Source organism: Elephas maximus, chromosome 10 (genome assembly GCF_024166365.1).
Source record: "Elephas maximus indicus isolate mEleMax1 chromosome 10, mEleMax1 primary haplotype, whole genome shotgun sequence".
NCBI lineage: Eukaryota > Metazoa > Chordata > Mammalia > Proboscidea > Elephantidae > Elephas > Elephas maximus.
In genome coordinates this window covers 119,024,133-119,048,671 of record NC_064828.1, presented here as the reverse complement: position 1 = coordinate 119,048,671, position 24,539 = coordinate 119,024,133, and the positions used below count along the sequence as shown (strand labels likewise).

Below are 24,539 nucleotides of genomic sequence, written 5' to 3'. Positions count from 1 at the left end.
TTTCTGTGACTGTTGGATGTGTTTATTAGTAACTTGTCCCAACGGGACATAAAATTGCCCGACAACGAATGTGTCATAAGAGGCCTCCGTGTGAGCGCTCGGGCTCATTTCAGTGTTTTTTAAAAATTCACACAACGTGGGCTTTCAGATGTTCAAAATCATCGCAGAAAAAGATACGCTGAGCCGAGGGTTTCAACAGAAATACAGAAGTTCAGAAAATGTTTGCGTTATCTATCTGTTTACTGCTTTGGTTTCGGTGGCCCATAACCCGGTGGAGCTGGTCTTCGTGGGGACAGGGCTGCGGCCTCTTGGGATGGGCTCGGTCTTTGTCTAAAACAGCTGGATCATTGACTCTCTCGATTTGCCGACACCAACCCACTTCACTGCGAAGACAGACAAACGTTAGGACGCACGGGACAGAACGTCCAGTGACTAACTTCTTATTAAATTCTACGATTATTAACAGAAGTATGAAAAGTCACATTTTAAAAGACTATTTTTAGAAAAGTTTTAAGTGTACAAAAAATTGTGTAGGAAGTATAGAGTTCCCATGTCCTGCCCTCCCCCGCCCACAGTCTCCTATTATCAGCATCGGCAATGGTGAGGAGTCTGGGTAGTGCAAATGGTTAACACACTTGGCTGCTAACTGGAAGGTTAGAGGTTCAAGTTCACCCAGTGGCACTTGAGAAGAAAGATCTGGCAATCTACTTCTAAAGAATCAGCCACTGAAAACCCTTTGGAGCCCAGTTCTACTCTGACCTACATGGGGTGACCACGAGTCGGAGTCAACTCAGCAGAAAATAGGCTACTGGTTTTAAAGCACCTGGGCTATTTCTTCTTCTTTTTATGATTGTACTTTAGATGAAGGTTTACAGAACAAACTAGCTTCTCATTAAACAATTAGTACACATATTGTTTTGTGACATTGGTTACCAGCCCCACAACATGTCGACACTCTCCCTTCTCAACCAGCTCTCCTGTCCCTCCTGCCTTCTAGTCTTTGCCCCCGGACTGGTGTACCCATTTAGTCTCGTTTTGTTTTATGGGCCTGTCTAATCTTTGGCTGAAGAGTAAACCTCAGGAGTGACTTTATTACTGGGCTAAAAGGGTGCCCGAAGGCCATACTCTTGGGGTTTCTCCAGTCTCTGTCAGGCCAATAAGCCTGTTCTTTTTTCGTGAGTTAGAATTTTGTTCTACATTTTTCTCCAGCTCTGTCCGGACCCTCTGTTGTGATCCCTGTCAGAGCAGTTAGAGGTGGTAGCCGGGCACCATCTAGCTGTGCTGGACTCAACTTTAGTGGAGGCTTTTTTATGGTAGTTGTGGTCCATTAGTCGTTTGGATTAATCTTTCCCTTGTGTCTCTGGTTTTCTTCATTCTGCCTTGTTCCCTGGGCTATTTTCTTATTATTTGGCCAAGGCTGGCACCCAATGGGACCACTGGCCGCAGTGCCGGGAGGGCGACACCCACCTGCCACCCCGACATGGTTCTCCACAAACCGGATGTAGTTCTGGGCCTGCGCTGGGAGGTCCTCCCACTTCCTGGCTGCTGTGGTATCTGCCTTCCACCCGGGCAGGGTTTCGTATTCCACCTCCACCTTCTGAAGGATCTCCTGGTTGGCTGGGAGGGAACGCACACAGGGTGGGGTGAGGGGGCCCCGAACGACCTCTCACGGAGAACTCAGAGCCAGAGCCAGGCTGCCCAGCACTCACATGGAGGAGCATGCACTCTTCTGGGTCTTCTCAGTGCTGGGTCGAGTGGGCAGGGATGGCAGGTCCCTTTGGGGCTGTCCCTCTTCCAGACTTGGAGGGACACGACCACCCTGACACCTACCTGGTAAACACTCTGCTGGAGCTTCCACTGGTGACACCAGCCAAGGACCCAAGGGCCCCACTCAGAAATCCTAAAGTCTCAATCCAGACGCAAGGGTCTAGGGGTCCCAGCCCCTCAACCCGTCCTGAGAGCACTGGCTCCCCAACACAGGGACACCACCTGTGCAGCGACTCCACGGCTCATAGCAAGGTCACCAGCAGATGATGCTGGAGCAGCTGGCTGCGAGGTCCACGCGGGCCTCAGGGCCGCCCTCCACCTTTGCAGACTCCCCCGAGGGCCCTGAACAGGGCTTTGGGCTCTTCAGAGCCCCGGTGAGCAGTGGTTAAGAGCTCGGCTCTTAACCAAAAGGTTGGCAGTTTGAATCCACCAGCCGCTCCTTGGAAGCTCTATGGGGGCAGTTCTGCTCTGTCCTACAAGGTCGCTCCTTGGAAGCTCTGTGGGGCAGTTCTGCTCTGTCCTACAGGGTCGCTCCTTGGAAGCTCTGTGGGGCAGTTCTGCTCTGTCCTAGAGGGTCGCTCCTTGGAAGCTCTGTGGGGCAGTTCTGCTCTGTCCTAGAGGGTCGCTCCTTGGAAGCTCTGTGGGGCAGTTCTGCTCTGTCCTAGAGGGTCGCTCCTTGGAAGCTCTGTGGGGCAGTTCTGCTCTGTCCTAGAGGGTCGCTCCTTGGAAGCTCTGTGGGGCAGTTCTGCTCTGTCCTAGAGGGTCGCTCCTGGGAAGCTCTGTGGGGCAGTTCTGCTCTGTCCTAGAGGGTCGCTCCTGGGAAGCTCTGTGGGGCAGTTCTGCTCTGTCCTAGAGGGTCGCTCCTTGGAAGCTCTGTGGGGCAGTTCTGCTCTGTCCTATAGGGTCGCTGTGAGTCAGGATCGACTCAACTGCAATGGATTTGGTTTTGGTTTTATTAGGCTGTTCAGGAGTCCCACGTGGTGCAAGTGGTGAAAATCAGCTGTTGAAAACCCTGTGGAACACAGTTCTACTCTGACCCACGGGCACAAGTATTTTTTTTTGGCTTTCCAAAGCCATTCCATGTCTGCTAACTCAGGTGAGCTTGCCGGACTCTCAGGAGGCGGCCTTCTACCCGAGGAGGCCGAGCATCCCCCAGGGTCCCGGGCCGGTGGCTCAGGATGACCCCTCTGAGCCTGTCCCACCCAACGGTCAGTGCGTGCAGCCACCCTGACCCCCAGCCAGGCCCTGTCCAATGCCTGTGGTCCACAGCAGACCTGGTGTGGCCCCTGATGGACAAAAGCACTGACAGGGGCAGGACTTTTAATCAGCTCAGTTCGCACGCTGCCTGTTTAACACACAAGGCTTCCCCCTGGTCTCTGAGAAGCCACACTTCCTCCGATGTCCAGCAAGACTGCCCAGCTGACTGACAACAGCCTGGTGCTGCATACCTGGGAAGTACGGGATCCGTTTCCCATTCAGCTTGTAGGAGACGCCAACCTTGATCTCGTCCAGTGTGTCCAGGATGTCCAGCTTGGTCAGCGCCAGCCTGTCCAGCAACCAGAGACTGATAAGAGACCAGCAACGATAGGCTCCCTCTGTGCGACTCCCACCCTCCTGTGTCCTCTCCTGCTTGCTGGGAGTGAGACGCAGGGCAGGAAGGGGAACCAGCAACAGTCCCAGCTGTCACCCCGGCCCCACCCTGCGTACAAATGCCCGTCTGCCCAGGACGCCTGATCGGGGACCCCCTGCTCCTGGTCCGCCGACCTTGCTATGCGGGAGCCAGTCTGGTGTGGACACCGGCCAGCACCGGCCCTGGCCTTGTCGGTGCCGTGGTATGCTTACGCAGTGAAGCCATTGATCATGTGGGCGTATCTAAGGATCGTCAGGTCCAGCCAGCCGCAGCGCCGCTTCCTGCCTGTGGTCACACCCCACTCGTGGCCACGGTTCTGCAGCAGGTCTCCGATCTCCTGCGTGGAGGTCAGGGCAGCGGTCAGTGTGGGAGGTGAAAGGCTGCGTGGCCAGCCTGCTGCCCCTCCTCCCCAGGCACAGCCTCGCCCCATGGAGCCACCCTCACCCGCGGCTTCTTCAGGCTCCTGTGTCCACCAGCGCCAGGTCGCTCCACACAAGCCCTGTCTGACCGGCTGTGGGGACTGTGATTCATGGGGCGGGGGGCACAGGGCAGAATCCCCCAGGCCCCAAATGCTCACGCCCCGGTGGGGCAGAATCAGCACACGGGGTGCGGGTTGGTGTTCTCTGCAGGCCATTGCACCTGTTCCTGCCTCCCCGCTTAGAGCCGGCTGCAGACATCTCCGGATGTCACGTCCTCCCTTTCCCACTCTGCCCCTGTGCACGCCTTCACAGGGACAAGAGCCTCCGCCACCCGTCACAGGGTTACAGGTGAGGGTGGGAAGGAAGGCTGGCTGCCTGAGGGCTGGAGAGCGTCCTTGCCAGCAGGTGGGATTACCTGACTTTAGTCCTGACTTTAGCTCGGTGGTTAGGGAAACCCGGGCTGAGGAGACACCCCAAAGGACAGGGAGGGCCTGTCTCTGAGGCTCCCGAGTCCTTTCTGACCTCCAGGGGCTTCATGAGTTGCACTAAGTGGGGAGCACTGGGCTCTGTGAGGCTGCACTCAGTTCCTAGCCATGGAGTCAAATGAGCATGTGTGTATACATACACGTATACACCACACACAAGCATACACTTGCACAATGGACATGAGCGCACACACACTGCATGCACACATTGTCAACACACGTGTTTGAGCATACACATGTACAGGTGTGCACACATCACTCACACGTGCACACACACTCATCACACACGTGTGCACACTCATCACACACACGTGCACACACACTCATCACACACACGTGCACACACACTCACATGGTGTTACTACTGTTGAAACATGTCAGCCTTCTCTCCCCTCTGTGCCCCAGGAAGAGCCCTTTGAGAGACGGAAATGGCCTCCCAGATGGTGAAGTTATGGCCACAAGTCCGGTTCACAGTCAATTTTGTCACTGTGTGCCCCTGACTGCACCCTGCCCCCCCCAGAGACGGACACTCACATTGATCTGCTCGGTGGGGAAGGCGCCGATGCCCACGCGTGTGGTGTATGCCTTCACCACGCCATAGACCTCGCCAATGTTCTGGGGGGGCACCCCCAGGCCTGTGCACACGCCCCCCACGGTGCAGTTGGAAGATGTCACAAACGGGTAGGTCCCTGCAAGACAGCCCGGCCGCAGGAGCCCCCTCAGCAAAGGGCCGTGGCCAGCCACATCTCCACTCCCTGCGTGTCTCTGCGGCAGGGGGTTCCTGCAGTCTGTACTGGGAGAGTGCCCCTCATGGGGCACTGTGGGCCAGGCCGCTGCAGCTTACATAGGAGTCTGGGATGGCGGGGAAGTAGAAGGCTGCGCCCATCTGGATGGTGGGTACCTGCCCTGCCAGCTCCCAGAGTCCTTGGTGATGGCAGGAGGGGTAAGCAGGCACACCTATAGGGTCGGTGCCTGGGACACACAGAAATCCTGCCTGGTACATCTGAGACCTGTTTGAACCACCGTGGTCTTCTCCCAGACCCCTTGTGGCCCTCACCCATCCCCTTCTCTTTTTCCATCATGCCCCCTTTCCCCATCCCCTTCTCCCCCCCATACTCCCACCCCTCACCCATCCCCTTCTCTCTCCCCATCCTGCCCCCTTTCCCCCATCCCCTTCTCCCCCTCATACTCCCACCCCTCACCCATCCCCTTCTCTCTCTCCATCCTGCCCCCTTTCCCCATCCCCTTCTCCCCCCATACTCCCACCCCTCACCCATCCCCTTCTCTCTCCCCATCCTGCCCCCTTTCCCCCATCCCCTTCTCCCCCCCATACTCCCACCCCTCACCCATCTCCTTCTCTCTCCCCATCCTGCACCCTTTCCCCCATCCCCTTCTCCCCCCCATACTCCCACCCCTCACCCATCCCCTTCTCCCTCCCCTCCTGTGGAGTCAAAACAACGAGGGACACTCATTTTTGTAGCCACAACTGCACCATGAGCTGGGACACCAGCCCCGCCACCTCCCCACGTAACCTGGTCCTGGCTCTCGGTGACCAGCCTGCCTTCCCTGGCAGATAACGGGGTCAGACCCCTGGAAGAAACGGTCCCAGACGCACCAAAGTCAATGTCCAGGAGGGCTGCATTGGCGCCTTCCACCAGGATCTTCTTCTGGGGTCCATGGAGCGCCTCATACATGAAATATACCCCGTCGCGCACCATGGGCCGGATCCGCTCAGCATAGCCCTGGGGAAGAGGTGGAGTGTGAGGCCTCAGTGACAGCCCCACCCAGCCAGCCTTCCAGAACCTTCCTTCCATTGTCTTCTGCCCAGACACAGGCACCTGCGACCTTGGGCGAACTGCTACCCTCCCTGGGTCTTCCTGAGTAGCGCTGACCTCTTGGGGTGCTGATCTGATTGAACGGGGGTGATGGAATGTTCTGGAAACATTCACATGATAGTCACTTTCTGCGTGTCTTTGCTGTTGGGTCTGGGATAGATGCCTAAGGAGGTCCTCATGTCCTCTTGCAGCAGAGGCCCCATGGGCACCGGGTCCAAACCCTGCTTTTTGGGGACGGGGACATTTGCGTGTTTTGGATGTGTTTCACACACGGCTCGCCTCGCCCCGCCCAGCAGGTGTGTCCTGCTTCTGTGGGTAGGCTAGGTCCATCCTACTATCAGGGATGTAGACCCAGAGGAGGGGGAACTCCAAGCCTCTGTACTTTCCGGAGGTCTTCGCACCGTCATCACCCTGTCGCGCACGCCACGGGGCTCCCCTGAAAGTCAGCATTGACACCTGCACTTCCCGTCACAGGTAGGAAAGGTGGGCCGCTGGGGCAATTGTCCCCGGTGAGGGAGTAAAGGGGCACACAGCGGATCCAGTAAGTGAGCCCACCTGTCTCCCGGCCTCCTGAGAAGACCGCCCTGCCCACTGCTGCCTCTCAAGGTAGGCCTTGTCCCCAAGAAAGCTAAAAAAGACCCAACCATGCCCAGTGGCCCCTGAGTTGATTCCAACTCCTGGAGACGCCATGTGCACCACCGTAGAACCGGGCTCCACAGAGTCTTCAATGGCCGAATTTTCGGAAGTAGATCACAGGCCTTTCTTCTGAGATGTCCCTGGGTGGATTTGAACTGCCAGCCTTTAGGTTAGCAGCCAGATGCAAGAACTGTTTGCACCACCCAGAGGCTCCCCAAGAAGGCCGGCCACCCCATAATAGTGACTTTTACAATGGGCATCCAGTGTTCCACGGTTCTCTGATACCACCACGCCATCTCACCTTGAGCTTTTTGAGCTGACCCTCGATGTCTACTTCCAGTGTGGGGAACATGGACTGGTGCTGGTGGGCCAGGTTCTTGAATCTGTGGACACAGTGGTCATTGTCTTCCCTGTGGTCCGTGTCAGAACCCCGTCCCCACCGGTCCCTGAGGGTCTCCCTCCCTGGGTCCCCGAGTGTCTCCCCCCCGGGCCCCCTACAGTCCCACTCCCTGGGTCCCCGAGGGTCTCCCTCCTGGGGTCCCCCAGAGTCCCACTCCCTGGGTCCCCGAGGGTCTCCCCCCGGGCCCCCTAGAGTCCCACTCCCCGGGCCCCCTAGAGTCCCACTCCCTGGGTCCCCCAGAGTCCCACTCCCTGGGTCCCCCAGAGTCCCACTCCCTGGGTCCCCCAGAGTCCTACTCCCTGGGTCCCCGAGCATCTCCCCCCCTGGGTCCCCTAGAGTCCCACTCCCTGGGTCCCTGAGGGTCTCCCTCCCTGGGTCCCCCAGAGTCCCACTCCCTGAGTCCCCAAGCATCTCCACCCCGGGCCCCCTAGAGTCCCACTCCCTGGGTCCCCAAGGGTCTTCCCTCCCTGGGTCCCCGAGTGTCTCCCCCCCGGGTCCCCCAGAGTCCCACTCCCTGGGTCCCCCAGAGTCCCACTCCCTGGGTCCCCCAGAGTCGCACTCCCTGGGTCCCCGAGGGTCTCCCTCCCTGGGTCCCCCAGAGTCCCACTCCCTGGGTCCCCAAGCATCTCCCCCTCTGGGTCCCCTAGAGTCCCACTCCCTGGGTCCCCGAGTGTCTCCCCCCCTGGGTCCCCCAGAGTCCCACTCCCTGGGTCCCCGAGGGTCTCCCTCCCTGGGTCCCCCAGAGTCCCACTCCCTGGGTCCCCCAGAGTCCCACTCCCTGGGTCCCCCAGAGTCCCACTCCCTGGGTCCCCCAGAGTCGCACTCCCTGGGTCCCCGAGGGTCTCCCTCCCTGGGTCCCCCAGAGTCCCACTCCCTGGGTCCTCAAGCATCCCCCTCCCTGGCCTCCTCCCGCTTCCCCCCTCCCCCTGGCACCTGGCAGAGAACTCATCGAAATCCGAGAGGAGGTCGCAGATGCGCAGGCCGGTCCGGGCGGCTTTGGAGGAGTAGGTTGGCCCGATCCCCTTCTTGGTGGTGCCGATGCTGAAACCACGGCGTGGGGCCAGTGAGGACCAAGGGCACCTCCCACCCACCCGACTGCTCAGTGTCATGAGATGGCACGGAGACCTGGCCCGGGCTCCTTTCCCCTCAGGCCTCGGTTTCCACACCCACAAATCAGGCTTCTTCTCAGCAGTGTGTCCAGGGCTCAGGAAGACCCAGGCCTCCAACAACAAACGGGACTCCACGAAGAGGCCCACTTTGAGCTGAGTGAGTCTCAGCCATCCAGGGCTGGTGCTGGGGTGGGCTGTTCCGAGACCAAGCCTGACCCTTCCCCTCAACCCCCAGCCTGAGGCCCTGCGCCCGGTGCCCTCTGTCTCCTACAGGCCAGTCTGTGCTCCTGCCTTGGCCTCCCTCTGAAGGCACTGCTCTCCCTGTCCACCCTGGGAGTGCTGCCAGGCCACCTCTGTGCCCACTGTCCCCACAAGGCCTGTCCCCGAGAGCATGGAACTGAGATGCCCCCCAGGGCCACCAGCCTGTGGCTAAGCTGTGAGTGTGTGCATTTGTGTGTGAGTGTCTGCATGTGAGTGTTGGTGTGCATACTGAGTATGTACCTGGCACGTGCGTGCCTGCCTGAGTGTTGCGGCATGTGTGTGTGTGTGTGTGTATGAGCGTGTGTGTGCTGGTTCACGTGTGCATGTGTGTGATGGTTCGGTGGGGGGTGGGGCGGGCGCAGGCCAGGCCTGGGCATCTCCAGGTAAACTGCCCAGTGCTGCCTCCCCCGATCCCGTTCCAGTGGGGGCCCTGGTCGGCAGGGCTGCTCTGTGGCCTACTGGGGTCCCCGGGGCCCACCCACCATGCCTCCAAGAGGTGGGGCTCAGGGGCTGCGGGCGGGAGTTTTCAGGGCATCTTGTCTCTTTCTGGTCCTAAAAGGATGGTGTGCCGTGTGCTGCTGTGGCGTGTCACCTTCAGTAACACCCTCTTGGCCACCCGGTATGGAGTGCTCCCCGGACATGCCCCCATTCCTGACCCACCCCGTCTGTGGTCTGCCCCTTCCTGCCTGTGTGCTCCTCGGGACAGGATGCTGCTGGTTTCCTGCCTGCCAAATTCTGGCTCAAGGACAGCAGCCCGGCACAGCAGGGGTCTAGCCAGTAAGTTTTGAGTGACTGAACGAATGTGGCGGCAGGGGCAGGATTAGGGCGCCGTGTGGGGAGCTGTGGGCAGAGGCAGCTGTGCCACATCTGTGCTTCTAGAATTTTCCTTACAGCCTATGCGTGTGCATACGTGTGTGTGTAGGAGGGACCCAGGTTTGCCTGGAGTTCTGGCAGTGTGGCTGGTGCAGGTGCAGCCAGGAGGCAGTGTGAGGCCCAGCAAGGCTGAAAAGGCACCGCTGCCCACACACACACAGCCTTGCAGGGCCGGATTGGGCAGTGCCCCCCACGCCCAGGACCAGACCCACGCCCTCGGTGCCCCACATGCAGGCCTTGGAAATTGCTGGGGAAGAGGGTGTCACGTGTGATTACTTCTTTCCCTCCTGTGCCTGGCGCTGCACCTCCTGAAGTCCATCAACCGCCTGGTGGAAGTCAAACACTGTTGGTCCAGGTGAGCGCCGCGGGCAGGGCCAGGAGAGAAACGGGACAGCAGTTCACGGGGGGCCGCGCTCAGGCTTCCGGGGGTTGGGGAGGTGGGTAGCCGGGAGGGCAGACTGGGCTCTGGCTCCACTTAGCACCGTCATGTGTGCTGGGAGACCCTGGGCCTCAGTTTCCCCATCTGGCCTCTTTGGAAAGGGCAAGGGACAAGATAAAAGAGCTTGTGATACAGCCTGTGCTGTCGCTCAAGGGAAGGTGTGGATCACAGGAGCCGGCATGTGAGTGTGTCGGGGGAGGCACGTGGGCGTCCCCTCTCCCAGCCCCTCTGAGCAGACCTACCCAGGTGGGCTCGGTCCGAGATGATGAGCCTCTTCTCCCAGTCCTTCAGACCTGCGGGAACACAGGCGAGGGACCTCAACTGTCCCCACCTCACTCAGGCCAGGTGGACAGTGGAGCCAAGAAAGGCTCCTTCACCTGCAGCACGCAGTCGTCTTCTTGTTGCCCTGTCCCCCTGTGGAGGAGGCCACTGGGCCCGCCTGGCCAGGCTGGGATGGTCCCTCCCATGTCCCAGCTGAGCTCCCGCCCCCGAAGGCTGGCCTCTGCTGTAGGCCCTGGAGCTGGAGCTGGTCTGAGGCCTGGCCGTTGTTTCACCTTCAGCCGCTCTGAAGGTGACCTATCTCCTCCACAGGGCCCCAGTCTGGTCCCTCCCGATGCTCACTGTCCTCAGGATCAAATGGTGACCTGCCCTTCTTCCAGTGACCTGAGTCCTGCCTGCTCTGGCCCTCCCAGGTCCCCTGCACTTCCAGCATCCTAGGTCTGCCTCGTCCACACCTACACCCAGACAGCTGGGTGATAGCATCACGCACCCCAGCACCCCCCACCCTCTGTGTGCCTGGCCAGCCGTCACTCCTCCCTACCCAGACATGCTCCCAGTGGGCCCTGGGACCCCAAACCAGGCTGGCATACAGGTTTGTGGAGTTTCATCTAAATTCTGGCCCCTGAGCCCCTTCCTGAATTGAACCCCCGGGATCTGTAGCAGTGACCGGTCTAGGACCTCTGCCCACCCACCTCACTGCGTCCCGAGCTTGGCACTGAGCTTTTTGCACCAGCAGAAGGAGGCAGGTGATGGCCGGAGGCCCTGCTGAGGGAGGGGACTGGCACCCGCGGAGCAATGACAAGGGGCCCACAGCTCCTCAGGCCCTCAGCGAACACGGGCCAGGGGACCATGTTGGGGCAGCACCAGTCTGCAGCGCTAGACTCACCTTTCTTCTCATTTTTTTCTGCTTCTTCAAACAAGCCAGGTAAGTGGATGACAACCCCATTGCCTGCAACACACGGGCACAAGAGACGGGAATGTCACGAGGCACATTTGAAAACATCAGCCGAGGTGGGAGTGGTGGATCAGAACACACTGGGCATTTTTAGGGCAGTGAAACTATTCTGCATGAGGGTGTAATGACATTAAGCATTTGCCAAAACCCATAGAACTTTACAGCACAAAGAGTGAACCCCAACGTGACAAGTAGCACAGTAAGAGCACTGCAGTAGCAGCGCCACGGTAACAGTACTACGGTAACAGCACCGCAGTAACAGTACCACGGTAACAGCACTGCAGTAACAGCACCGCAGTAACAGCACCGCAGTAACAGCGCTACAACAACAGTACCACGGTAACAGCACTGCAGTAACAGTACCACGGTAACAGTACTATGGTAACAGTACCACAGTAACAGCACCGCAGTAACAGTACCACGGTAACAGCACCGCAGTAACAGCGCTACAGCAACAGTACCAATGGCCGCGGAGTTGACCCCGACTCACGGCAGCCCCACGTGTGTCAGAGCAGAGCTGTGCTCCACAGGGTTTTCAATGGCTGATTTTTCAGAAGCAGATTGCCAGGCCTTTCTTCTGAGGTACCTCTGGGTGGGCTCCAACTTCCAACCTTTCAGTTAGTAGCCAAGCACCTCAACCATTGGCACCAACGTAAACTACGGACATGGGAGCTCCCCAGTACTTTTTTGCACAATTTTTCTGTAAACCTAAAACTGGCCTAAAAAAATAAAGTCTATTTAAATACAAGGAAACAAAAATGCAGAGACAGAGAGCAGTCAGGGTGGCTGGGTTGGAGGAGGGGTGGGGATAAATGGCAAACTGGCACGAGGGAGTTCTACGGCAATGAGAATGTTCTAGAACTGCATTGTGGTGACAGTGCCACAACGGGTGGATTGTGTGGTATGTTAGTGATTCCGCAACGAAGCTGTTCCATTGTATTGAAGCAGTTCCTCGTGGTGCAAACAGTTAACCTGCTCAGCCACTAAATGAAAGGTTGGAGTCCACTCAGAGGTGCCTTAGAAGAAAGGCCTGGCAATCTACTTCCAGAATATCAGTCACTGAAAACCCTATGGAGCACAGTTCTCTAACACATGCGGGGTCCCTGTGAGTCGGAGTCGACTTGACAGCAGCTGTTTATTTGTATTGCACTTGCCTGACAATGGAAAGGAGGCACGGAGCAATACCATTCACACCATTCCCCCTGCCTGCACGAGCCCTGCTTCCTTCTCTGCCCTGTCCGCAAACGACTGAAGCAGGCCCCATGTAGACATCCTGCGAGAAGGGAGACCGAGACCAGAGCGGGTTGCTCGCCCAAAGCCCACAGCCAGTGGGTCTAGGGGCTCACAACAGGTGAGCCTGGCATGTGTGGTGCTGAGGGACACAGGGCATCACTAGAGGTGAGGTGACTCAGAGACTGTGCAAACCATGATGAGCACAAAAGGTCACTAAATGCCACGAGTCCTGAAATAACTGGTGTGGCTCGGGGAGGTTTCGTAAGCCTGGGGCAGCTGCGTGGGCTCGAGTACATTGCCTCCTGCCAAATGAGCTGTTTCGGGGGTGCCTCTGGCTTTGATGACTACTGGGCCAACCCTCTGCCCGTGTTCCCTGGTGACCGCCCTGGCCTGTCCCCCAGCTCCTCAGATACTGGCAAAGCATCCTCCGGCCAGGCTGGGCGGCTGGAGGAGGCAGGAGGCCACAGTCAAGGCCACGCGGCACCTGCCTGCGTAGCAGCCCGAGGGCCAGGGACAGCGGCTCAGGGCACAACTCCATCTGTAATGCTGCCTGCACCCCGCTGCTGGGCTGGCGGGGATGCAGCCAGAGTCTGTGCTGAGGTGGGAGGGACCTCTGCCTGTGGACCCACCTTAGCTCGTCCCTCCCTGCGTTTGCTCATGTTTAAGGGGCCAGTGCCGTCAGCGGGGTGCAAACCAGGGGCAGGCAAGCCAGACGGCGCTGGCAGCCTCCGCTTCTCGGCCAGTGGGGAGGCTTTGCTGTAGGTGTGGAAGGAGCCAAAGGGCAGTCCAGGCGGTCTTTGGGTTACGAACTAAAAATTCGAGGTACACACACAATGGTTCATAGTAACAAACGGGTGCTAGTTCACAACGTGTGTGAAAACGTTGTTGTTACCGTATTATCACGTCAGAGGTGTCTCAGTGTTACCTGGAAGTGTTTTTTTAAACCTTTCCATGCATAGAAAGGTACACTATATACTATATATGTAGGGTTCCCAATTACATACAAATTCAACTTAAAGACAGGTTTAAGAAGGAAGCTCGTTTGTAACCTGGGTAACCGACTATACCAGGAGCTCCCAGAGTGTCTGGGGGCTGGGAAAAGTGTCTCTGAGCATCTCTGAGCAAGGAGGTCTGGGCTAAGCACGCAGCCCTGGATGGGAAGGGGAGCCAAGGCCGAGGCTGGAGGGTGTTGGGTCCTGGGGTGCTGGAATGGGGCTAGAGACGAGAGGCCTGCTGGGAAGCTGGCAGGTGACCGAGGTGAGTGGGATGATGGAGTGGCCTGGCAGGGGCCAGAGGGTACAGCCTTCCTCCACAGAGGTTCCGCCTCCACACTGCAGGAGAGAGGCCTGCTGTGCCCCTCACACACCCTGACACGCACACACTTGCACGTATGAACACACGCCCCACACTCACACACACCCGCACATGTACATATGCATACCCACTCACACACATGCATTCACATAGGCACTAGGCACGTGTGCACATATTCACACATGCTCACTCACACACGTGCATACCTACATGCACGCACAACCACACACGCACACATCTACACTCATACGCTTGCATATGTGCACTCACCCCAACATGCCTGCTCACACACACATATGCCTGCCTTCATGCACACACACTCACCCACATACATGCCTGCAAGTACATGCAGACTCACACTGCACACATGCCTCATCTCCTGACGTCCGTCCCTCTGGTCTGTTCCCCAGCGCAGGGCAGACATGAGATGGTGCAGGTAATTCCGTACAGCTCCTGGTGGGGCACAGTGCTGCATTCCACCCGGCTCCTCAAGGAGCCTGCATCTGCGGTCAGTGGTGCCCCTACACCCAGCATACTGGTCTCCTGGGTCTGCTGGAGTTTTGGGCCTTTCCTGCCGCTATGGGGGACTCACCAATGAAGGACACAGCCTTGCTGTTTATGATGCCACTGGGAAGCAGGTGGAAGTCATACTCCTTGCCGTCCACCACCACGGTGTGGCCCGCGTTGTTGCCACCCTAAGGAGAGAGACCACTGAGACCTGGGATGTGGTGCTACCCCCAGAGGGCCACCCAGGGCCCAGATGCCCCCGAGAGCCACTCCAAATGCAGAGGCTGAGGAGCCTGGAGCAGGGCCTTTCCCCACAGGAGGGCGAGATTCTACCGGCACATGGTCTGGCTGTCTGACATCTGGGTTAGGTGACGGGGTTGGAGAGGGTGTGGCCCAGGCTGGCCCCTATCCCTCTGCTGGGGAGGATGGTGAGAGTGGGGCTGGCTCAGCACAAGGCATCCTGCAGCTGGGTACCCAACTCAGAACTTGTCTGCCTGCGGCGGCTGCCTTCTCTGATGCAGAAAGGGGGCCCAGCTCCTCCAAGCAGCCCATCTCTGCTCGGCTCCACCAACAGCCCAGTGCTCTGCATGGCGGCCAGAGCCCAGTCATGGGTAAAGGCAGCCCTGCCCTTCTCCAGGGCATGGGGTGCCCAGCAGGACCAGTGCCCCCACCCCCTTTGGCAGGGACCCCTCCCACTGGACCTGCACCATCCATCTCAGAACAGCAGTTCCAAAGCAGCCCTGCTCTGGGGTCACCTGCCTTTTCTTTACTCACACTGACCACAGCTGACCTCTGGGCTGGGGTGGGCTAGAGCCACTGGGCCCATTAAACCCAGTGCTGCTGCTCAGGGTGGGCGGGAGCCCGAGGGCAGGAGGGGCAGGTTCCAGCCCTTGTTCTGCCAATGACCAGCACATGCGTGACCCACATCCGCTCCCCCACCCTGGACTCTGCTTCCTCAGGTATCACCGGGGGTCATAACACAGCCCCGTCCTGGCAGCAGGTCCTAGGGTGAAGCAGCAGGGAGGCCCATCTGCCCTTGTCACACCACCAGAAGTCCACTCAGCAGGGGCTCATGGGTGCGCTCCCTGCCGCCCTCTGCTCTTGGTGCAGGCAGGCAGGGGGCGGAAGCTCATGAAAAAGTGCCAGATGGGGCCACGATCGTGAACACCTGATCGTCCAGTGGGCAGCAGCAGAAAGGTGAGAAAAGTGTCTGTCCTCCCCATCGCTGGCTGCTGCCCCCGAGGCTGGTCTGGCTGCAGTGGGAGCCCAGATGGAAGAGGCAAACACACGGGGTCTTCAGGGTGGCCAGGTGTGGGACACCAGGAAGGTCCAGGCTGCAGGGGGGTGATCCAGTCGCCATCCCACTGCCCATCACCAGATGGTGCAGTGGGCTACCAGGGGTCCAGAGCCACAGACCACCCCCCACAGCCTCCCTGTCCTGTCCAGCGAGGGTGATGGGGCCACCCTGCCTGAGGCCGAGAGAGGGACACGCCCACACCCGCGTTGTGGACTTAGCACGCCTGCTGCATCCCCAGGGTCCTTGGATATAAGAGCCTGGAGCCCAGCTCTAGCCAGCCTCCACCCTGACCTCCTGCCCTAATCTCCACGCCCAGATGTAGAGGTGGGCCCTGCCCCAAGGCCCTGGCTTCTAATCAGGGGGCCTCCTCCCAGTCCAACCTGATGTTCTAAGAAGCCCAGCTGTGGCTGCAGGGCCGTGGACTGATGGCTTTCGGGCCAGCCTTCTGACCTCTCCTGGACCTGCCTGGCAGGCCCTAGGCCTCACATCTCCCCTCCCTGCCCCTCAGCCTTGGCAGGTCCCGAGAGACCCATTGACCAACCCCTCCCCCGCAGCAGGAGCACCTGTCCCTCTTGCTGCATCTAGGCAAGATTTACAGTCTCTTGGCTCCTCCACCGAAATAGACCAGTGGGTGGAGGGGGGCATGGGGTGGGGAAAGGAGGGGAGCAGATGCTGGGGGAACCTGGCAAGGGCACCCCCTCCCTGGACCCACCTCACACATCAGTGAAATAAGAAGTGTGTGTTCAGACCCCCCGCCCCACTCCTCCTATGCACCCCTTTGGCCCTAGCTTGGCCTCTGCTGCTTTCCCCAGTGGCTGAGGGGGCCTTGGGGGAAACGCACTGCACAGCATGCTCGTGGCACCTGGGAGCTGCACCTTTAAAATGCAGTTTGAGGGTCTGTTCTGGGGTGCTACTGAGGCCTCTGAGCACGATGGTGGGACTCCCAGGCAGCCAGTCAAAGCTGCAAAAGGATGAGATTGTAACAGGACCCCCCCCCCTTCTGTTTCAGACCAACCCCGACCCAGCAGGTCCACCTGTGTCTGGCACAGACTCCTGGGAGCCATGGAGATCCAGGTGCAGACCCAGAGCAGCTCAGCTGGCAAGTCTGTGCCCGCCCCCCCCGCCCAGGACTGGGTTTCCACACTCACAGGTAAAGGTCCAGCTGGGTGACCACTAAGTCACCTTCCCCCGGTGTGTTCAGGGCTGGGTGACACCCGGGCCACTGGACAGCCAGCAGGACACAGTGAGATGCTGTCCCAAGGGTGGCCCCACCTCCCCTGGGCTGGGAGGTGAACTGTGGGCTGCGGAGGGGGAGCTGGAGAAACGACCCCAGAGGGGGCTGCCACAGGAGGGAGGAGATAAGGGGGCCTGTCTGGGCTGTTGGGACAAGGCAGGAGGGCAGTTTGCCAGGCACGGGGAAGGGTTATGAGTGGGGGCGAACTGTGGCAACAGCAGGGCTGCAGCCTGAGACATGGGGCTCAGGCTCCTATTGGAATGGCTGAGGGCTTCTAGCAGGTTCCACTGGGGCCTGGGTTGGGCGTCTGGGACTCCAGGGCACTGCCATGCATGGCTCTGCTGGGACCAAGTTCTGAGGGTCACTCGGGCGCCATGGACCCGCTGTCCTTGCTGACCCTCTGCGTGGCGCCCGCCCAGTGATGACCTGGAGGTCACATCCCCTCACTCTTGGTTCATGTAGCATATCCAGGCCCTAAGTCCCCCTTGCTTCTCAGGCCCCTGGGGGCGGGGAGACACCTGGGGCTCATGGTCTCCATTTACAGATGGGAAAACTGCAGTCCCGAGAGCAGTGGAATTTGCTGCAGAGCCGGGACTAGAACTTGGGTCGTCTGCCTCCAAGGGTCTCCCTCACAGCTGCTCAGTCTCAGACTTAAGACCTCCAGGGGCCCCTCATGCCACAGTTCTCCCACCTGGGACCATGGGCCTCCAGGGCTGAGAGAGTGTTGAGTCTTGCCTGCAGCAGCTAGGGGCCAGACAGAGCAGGGACGCAGCCCAGACTCCAGATGAAGTCCAGATGGAGCCCAGACGGAGCCTAGACAGAGCCAAAACATGCCCAGATGGATCCCAGAGCCCAGACAGACTCCAGAGGAAGTCCACACAGAGCCCAGACAGAGCCCCGATGACCCCATCAGGGCCCAGTGCCTCCTTTCCTCCAAGGACTGGTGCCCAGAGGACACAGAGCCAAACTGGCGGCAAAACACAGAGCCCAACACACCGCCTTTGTTGGGGTAAATACCAGCTCCTAGGAACAGGCGGAGGCTGGAGTGGCCGCGGGGTCTGGTGACTCAATGCTAGCACTGGTGGCAGCCCCAGGAGTCTGGCCAGGGCCACTCCCAGCCAGGCACACACCCAGCCCAAACGCTGAACCCAGGCCCTGCCTCAAGGGGCTGCCCATCCTGCCATCCACCCTGCAGAGGTCGACTGATGTCCTGGGGAGATCTGGCCACGGGGGTCAACGAGGAGGTCAGGGGCAAAAGAATGCCCCATTTCTTAGGCTTCCCATGGGCGAGGCCCACCTGCTGACCTCTGAGCCCACAGAGGGAGCTGGACAAGGAGGCTATCTCAGTCAGCAGATGGTAGTCCCTGACCCAGAGAGGGGGTGCTATCTGCTCGGGCTGTGGCCTGGTTTGGAGATGGGAGCCCGGGAGCAATCCAGGAGTCAGAAGCCCCCCCGCAGGAGTTGGCCAGGCTCTAACACCCAGGACGCTTTGCCCTCTCTGGCCTCCACCCTATAGCCAGAGAGCCTGTCACCTGCCTGCTGGGCTGACCTCCACCCCAGCTGCCCATGGTCTGGCCGCCCTATCTGTATCCCAAGGGCCGTATGGCACTGACTGGCACCCTGAAGTCCAGGACATTTCCTTCCTGTGGCTGCCCCTGCCGCTGGACTGTCTAAATGGGACTTCCTGTCTGCCGGCCTCTGTCCTTGGCTGTCTGCTGGCCCTCAGCACCCCTGAGTTCAGCCAGACCCTGAGTTACAGCAGAGACTCCTGAGAACCTCTGGGCCCAGCCTGTGATGCTGCCCCTCAGGACAGACCCCGGCTCCCAGGAGCCGAGCCCGGATGGGCCCCAGAGCCCAGGGACCATGCCCCCACATCCATTGCCTCACAAACCAGGCTCCTTCTCACCTTTCTGGTGCTGGCCTTCTCCCAAGCCCTGCCAGCCTGCCCTGTCCTGCACACGGACCCTCTGGCAGCCTGCCCACCCCCGTGCTGCCCGCAGCCCACTCCTCATTCTTCCCACTACCTCTGCTCTGCTCCCCAGGCCTTAAGGACCCTGCTGTCCACCTGGGCAGGCAGGTGTGGCCTTCTGCCTCTGAGCCAGCGAGTCCTCTAGGCTGTCCCCCTCCGTGCGCAGGCAGGGTGGTACCACAGGTACTGGGAGTGGTGATGAGTGAGCTGGGCGAGCTCAAAGTGGCCACTCAGGGGCCAGGGTCTCTGTCTCCTTGGAGCAGCCAGGGCAGGCTGTGTGTTTGTGTGCACATGTGTATATGTATACGTGTGCATGTGTGTATATACATGTGTGCATGTATCTGGGCACAGGTGTATGTCTGTGCGTGTGTGTGCATGCATGCGTGTACGCTGGTGTGATGCTAAGGGGTGGGGGCTGTCACTTTGGGCTGGGCCCCTCCTTGGTTCTGGGCAATGGCCTCCTACCAGCCCCTCTGGCCTCTGTCTCCTCCACCCCCACCTGCATGCTGCCATTGACCACAGGGTTGTCTTCATCACAGGCAGTATCCCAGGCCCACCACACCGCCACGTCCAAATCGTTGCTCACCTCATGGGCTCGTCCTACCTGCAGACACTGAGCTTTGTCACCACGTCTGTCCCCTCCTGGTCACTGAGCCCTTGGCACATGGCCCCCTGCCCTGGACACCTTCCCTTAACCTCCCTACCTGCCAGAGTCGCTCCCTCATGACTCCGTTCAGCCCCCCTCCTCTTGTGACTCCTTCTCAGACCCTCACCCCAAGGGGTGCCCACACTGTTCTAGACAGCTCCCTGGCCAGAGTGCCCACGTGCTCCCTGGGGAGCCTATGTAGTCCCACTCCGGGACCAACACTATCGACTACGTCAGGAGGTCCCCAGCCAACCGGAGCATGCAGTGAAGGGTGTCCCACACTCGCCTTGCAGAGGGGCCCCCCAGGCAAGACACGTCCCCTCAGTACACAGCCTGACCCGGCCTCTGTGTTCTCACCTACATCAGCCGAGGTTCTGGCCGCAGCCCCAGGCAGGTGTCGCTGCCCACAGGGGCACCCAGCAGATGGGGATGGCACTGGAGCTCACGGCAGGAGGCCCGACAAGGCCAGCCAAAGCACCCCCATCACCGAGCACTCTCGTGGCCCCCTGTCTGCACTGCCCTTGGAGGAAGCTGTCTCCACCCTCTCCGGGCCAGAGCCCAAAACAGCAAATGACAGTGGACTCTGACGTGGGAGGAGGGGCAGGGAGGAAGAGACAGGCTACCGTCGGGGGGGCTCCGGGGTCTCCAGATACCACAGCGTCCTGGGTGGTACAAACCGCGAACATGCTCCCTGCTAACCGAAAAGTTGGAGGTTCAAGTCCACCCAGAGCTACCTCAGAAGGCCCAGTGATCTACTTCCGAAGACTCAGCCACTGAAAACCCTGTGGACCAAGCTCTCCTCTGACACCCACGGGATTGCCGTGAATCGGGGTCGACTTGACGACAGCTGGTTGTTAGATGTGACAGCAGAGGGGTGACTTGGACCCGGAACAGACCACAATGGGCCAGTGGAGTGAGCTCTTCCACACCTGTTTGAGGGGCTGGGGCCGGTCCGCAGACAAGGCAGGGAAGGGCAAGCCGGCCACAGAAGAGGACCCCCGGGAGAAGGTGCTGGACTCCAAGGAGGTGGGGCGGGATAGCACATGGCCTGATGTCTTTGTGACTGTGGGCAGCAGAGAGGATGAGCCCTGGGGACCCGGGGCTTCCGCGATGGGGGGGAAGGGCAGGTGGACACACTTGGCTCAGCAGAGGCCACAGCAGACCTGAAAGAGGACAGGTGATGCTGGCCAGGCCATGGCCACAATGTCGGATCTGTGAGGAGAGGGGAGGCTGGCCCCAGGACACTGACCCTGGAGGACAAGAAAGGTGCAGGCCCAGAGCTCTGGCAGGCCAGGGAGGCCTGGGCCCTTGGGTGCATTCTGACCGAAACAATCAGGTGGGGAAGAGATAAGGCAGCTGTGTAGGGACAAAGATTTCCTCTGGGCAGGGCCCGGCCCCAGACGCCTCTGGGCAGGAGCTGAGAGCCAGAGTCCAGGGCATGACAAAGGTCACCAAAGGGCTGTACAAAGGGCTGAACCAAAGAGAGCCAGGAGGGGACAGGCCAGCTGGGGGCAGAGAGTTAGGGGTGCAGAGCAGAGGTGGCTGCCTATATTCCTCTCCGTCCCAGGAGGCAGAGCAGCCACAGTGGGGGACGGGGACACACTCAGGATGGCTCCAAGCTCAGGAGGCCCTCTGGGGCCGAGGGAACTGGCAGGTGGGGTCCCTGAGACCTGCCTGGATGCAGCCCCAACAGCCCCAACCACCGGTGCCCCAAGTCCCCTGCACGCCTGCTCCACCCCCTGCATTCTCCCCCATGCCCCCCTCCATTCACCCTTGGTCCGCAATCCACAGCCCAGGCTTGGCCTCTGTGCAACCAGAACCGGTACTGGCTTGTTCTTCTGGCTCCAGGTGCACACAGCCTTACTAAGAAACCTCTGCCAGGCCCCGACCGTGGGGGGTGGTCAGGCAGTGGAGGGGCACCAGAAAAAGGCAGCGCCAGGTGGTCAGTGGTGGGCAAAGTCCCCAGCTAAGGGGAGACATATGGGGGTGGAGTGGGGTCATTGCCGGGTACGGGGGACACTAGAGAGGAAGGCTCAAGTCTGCACCCTTGTTGGGGGGGGCTGGAATTGGGGCTACTGTGATGGGTGCATGTCAGTTATCCTCATGCCTCAGCTCTCTGAGCCTCAGTTTTCTCTCCTGAACAGGGGCTGGATGGACCACCCCACATCCTCTTTCAGGAGTTGGAGAGGAGAGTCTGGTGATGGGGCTCCACCCAGCTCTGCACTGCCTGGTGGTGGGGGAGTGAGGGGGGCTGGCAGCGGGGTAAGCTCATGGCTAGCAGGACCTTTTCTGGAACCAACTCCTGGTGTTTCAAGATGGAAACTGAAGTCCCCAGGCCACCTGGAGGAAGGCCCTGTGGGAGGGTGTGAGGGCTGACCAGACAGCAGTGTCCTGATGAAGGGGCTGGGGGTACTCCTGGGGCAGACGCCTGCAGAAGGCGGTGATGGGTGATGTGCAGAGCTCTCTCCTGAGGCAGGGCGCCTGGATGGAGGGGGACGGCAGCCAACTGAACCCTGGCTTGGACGCCCTGTGGAGGGGCAGGGATCCCCGAGGCTCTCAGAGAAGAGGGGGGCGTGTTTGGCGTGACAGAGCAGACGGGGGAGGTCCCCTGGACCTCTGGAAGCAACCCACAGGAATTCTCACCAGGTGGCATGGCCACCTCACATCAAGCTCTTTCCTGAGTGAGTCTCTTCTTGGGTGGGGGGCTTGCTCTGAGCCCTGGACCTCCCCCCGGGGAGTACGGCGTTGAGGCCAAGAACCAGGGAGAAGAGCCAAGCACCCGCCACCTGCCTGCCACCTGGTACCCATTCTTGGCAACAGCCTCCAATGTGGCTCCAACCCAGCCGTGCCCACGCGTGCACCCCGTAGCCAGCCCCTCATGCCCTGAGTTGTAACTCAGCCCACAGGCAGCAGGGTTTGGGGCCACCAGGCATGGGGATGGGGCTCACAGTGGCCCTGGGGACTGGGCCAGAGATGCTGGAGAGGAGCCAGCCTTGTGCCCTCAGGGGACAAAGCTGTGCCGGGCTCCTGGCTGGCACTACCCGCAGCAGGTCACCCTGCCAGGAACTGTGGTTCCTCCTCCCCCACATCCCCCGCCCCCACCTCCGACTGGCCTTCCTGAGCACCAGGGTCCCTGCCTTGCCCTCCTTCAGGTCCCTGCCCAGGCGGCTGGCTAGCCTGGAGCCCCACCCACCGCAGCCTGGCCTGCTACCCTCTTGCCTTGCTCTGCTCCTTCCCCTCCCCTAGGCCCACCCTGAGGTGCCCTCCTGCCAAGCCAGACCTCTGATCTCCTCGAAGCACCCTGAGCCCTGGGCCTTGTCAAGGGTCCCAGACCCATGCTGGTCGCAGGGGTCCTTGCAGAATGAGGGGTGGTGGTGGCCTTCAGCCAGGCAGTGGCTAGGAGGCCCTGTGTCTCACCCCATGACACTCCCCACCCCGGATCGAGTATCCCCGCCTCAGCGACTTGTATTTATAGCTCAACCCTTGGCCCACTGCCCTGGGGGGGGCGAATTCCTGGGAGTAGGGAGTGGGGGAGGGGCGGGGCGGCAGTGTGGGGGTGGGGGGCTCAGAGGAGGGGAGGAGCCTCTCTCTGGAACTTAGAGAGCCGGGCCTCAGGTGGTGGGAGGCTGTGTGTGTAAGTGGTATGTGTGTGTGGGGTGTGTATGTGTGGGTGTGGGTGGGTGGGGGGTGGCCACTCCGAGAGGTGTCCCCAGGAGGGAAGGAACCCAGGGGGTGTGTCCTTAGGGCCCGGGAAGGAGGGAGTTCTGCCCAGTGGGAGGGGAGGGGAAGGGGCCTTGCTGGCAGGGTGGGGAGCCCGGCACCCGGCCCCACCTGGCAGCGGCTGATGATGTCGGCGTCCGTGGCCAGCAGGTCCACCACCTTGCCTTTCCCCTCGTCCCCCCACTGCGCGCCGAGCACCACGGTCACGCGGGAGCCGGTCGCCGCCACCTCCTGCTGCAGCCGCCCCCGCTTGACGCCGCCCGTGCCGGGGGGCCGGTCATTGGAGGCGCGCGTCCCCGACATGCTCGCTTGCTCTGCGCCGGGCCGCCCCGAGAGCCCGCCGCGCCCGTGGCCACCCGCGCCATTAAATGCAGCCGGCTGGGCGGGGGGCGGGCCGGGGGCGGGCCCGTGACGCCCGCCCCGGTGACCTCGCCGCCGCCGAGGTCCCGCCCCTCTCGCCACCAGCCGAGCGCGCGGGCCGACAGACGGCGGGGCAGGGAGCGGCCCACGGGCGGCCTGGCCCCGGCTCGGGGGCGCCCACAGTGCCACCGGGGCCCACACGCGCTCGCTCGCTGGGAAGCAGGGCGGTTTGCACCACAGCCCCCGCAGGTGGCCCGGGCCGTGCCCCGATTTCGGGGTCCGGAGGCTGTAGGAGTGGGGCCTCCCCTAGGGCAAGGAGCTGCGTCTTCCCGCCCACCGGCCAAGCTTGCACGCTCCTGGTGCACACCTGCAGCAGGTGAATCCAGGTACCACGATGGGCGTGGGGGCGCCCCCTGGTGGCCACAGAGAACACTCGCCGCGCGCCCTCGCGGAGGACAGCGTGACCCCATCGTGCGCGCAGGGTCCGGCGTCCAGGCTGGGCGCGCCGTGGGCAGCACGTGGCTGTGCGATTGGGCTGCCCTCAGGCCCGCAGCGCAGGGAGTCTAGGGAAAGGGGGCCTGGGGAAAGGGGGTAGGGGGTGTGGGGAAAAGGGGCCAGTGCCATCAGGTCAGGGCCAGAGTCTCCTAGAACTTCCACGTCAGACCTCGTTCCTGCCCCAGCCTGTGGACGGATTGGGTGCCCAATAACGCAGGTGAGACCGCTGGGCTCTAGTGCACTGCCCTCCCTCCCCCAAAGGAGACGCATGTTTGCCACTCCTCGGGCTGCAACACGAGGTCCTGATGGCCCCTAGGGGCAGGAATACCATATCAGGCCCTTGCCCCAGGACTGGGAGGCAGTGCCCCTCGGTCTGTCCTGGGTGGGGGGGAGGTCACAGTCCAGAGATGCTTGGAGTCTCCATCTGACCTCTGGACAGAGCTCCTAGGGCTCCCGGGCAACAAGAGACCAGGGAGCTTCAACACCCACTGGGAGCACAGGTAGATGACCCTGGACTTGTTACAGCAGGGTCACTGTGGGGGTTAATGATTCACCCCCCAGGGAAGGACCCACCTGCCCCCTCCTCCTGGGTCTCCCTCCTCCTGAGTCCCCCTCCTTCTGGGTCACCCTCCTCCTGGGGCCTCCTCCTCCTGGGGCCCCCTCCTCCTAGGGCCCC

The 24,539-nt window shown here is 60.7% G+C and overlaps 1 protein-coding gene across 1 annotated transcript; it reads right to left on the bottom strand.

Moving 5' to 3' along the window:
* Positions 1–23,392, bottom strand: ADSS1 (adenylosuccinate synthase 1). Its single transcript, XM_049897436.1, has 13 exons — positions 23,120–23,392; positions 14,228–14,330; positions 11,020–11,082; positions 10,097–10,147; positions 9,692–9,758; positions 8,106–8,213; positions 7,074–7,155; positions 5,917–6,043; positions 4,836–4,990; positions 3,610–3,734; positions 3,216–3,313; positions 1,468–1,617; positions 1–383 (listed from the first exon to the last, which is right to left on the bottom strand). The coding sequence occupies exons 1-13, from the start codon at positions 23,309–23,311 to the stop codon at positions 331–333; spliced, it is 1,374 nt and encodes a 457-aa protein (XP_049753393.1). The 5' UTR covers positions 23,312–23,392; the 3' UTR covers positions 1–330.
* Positions 23,393–24,539: the final 1,147 nt, after the last annotated feature.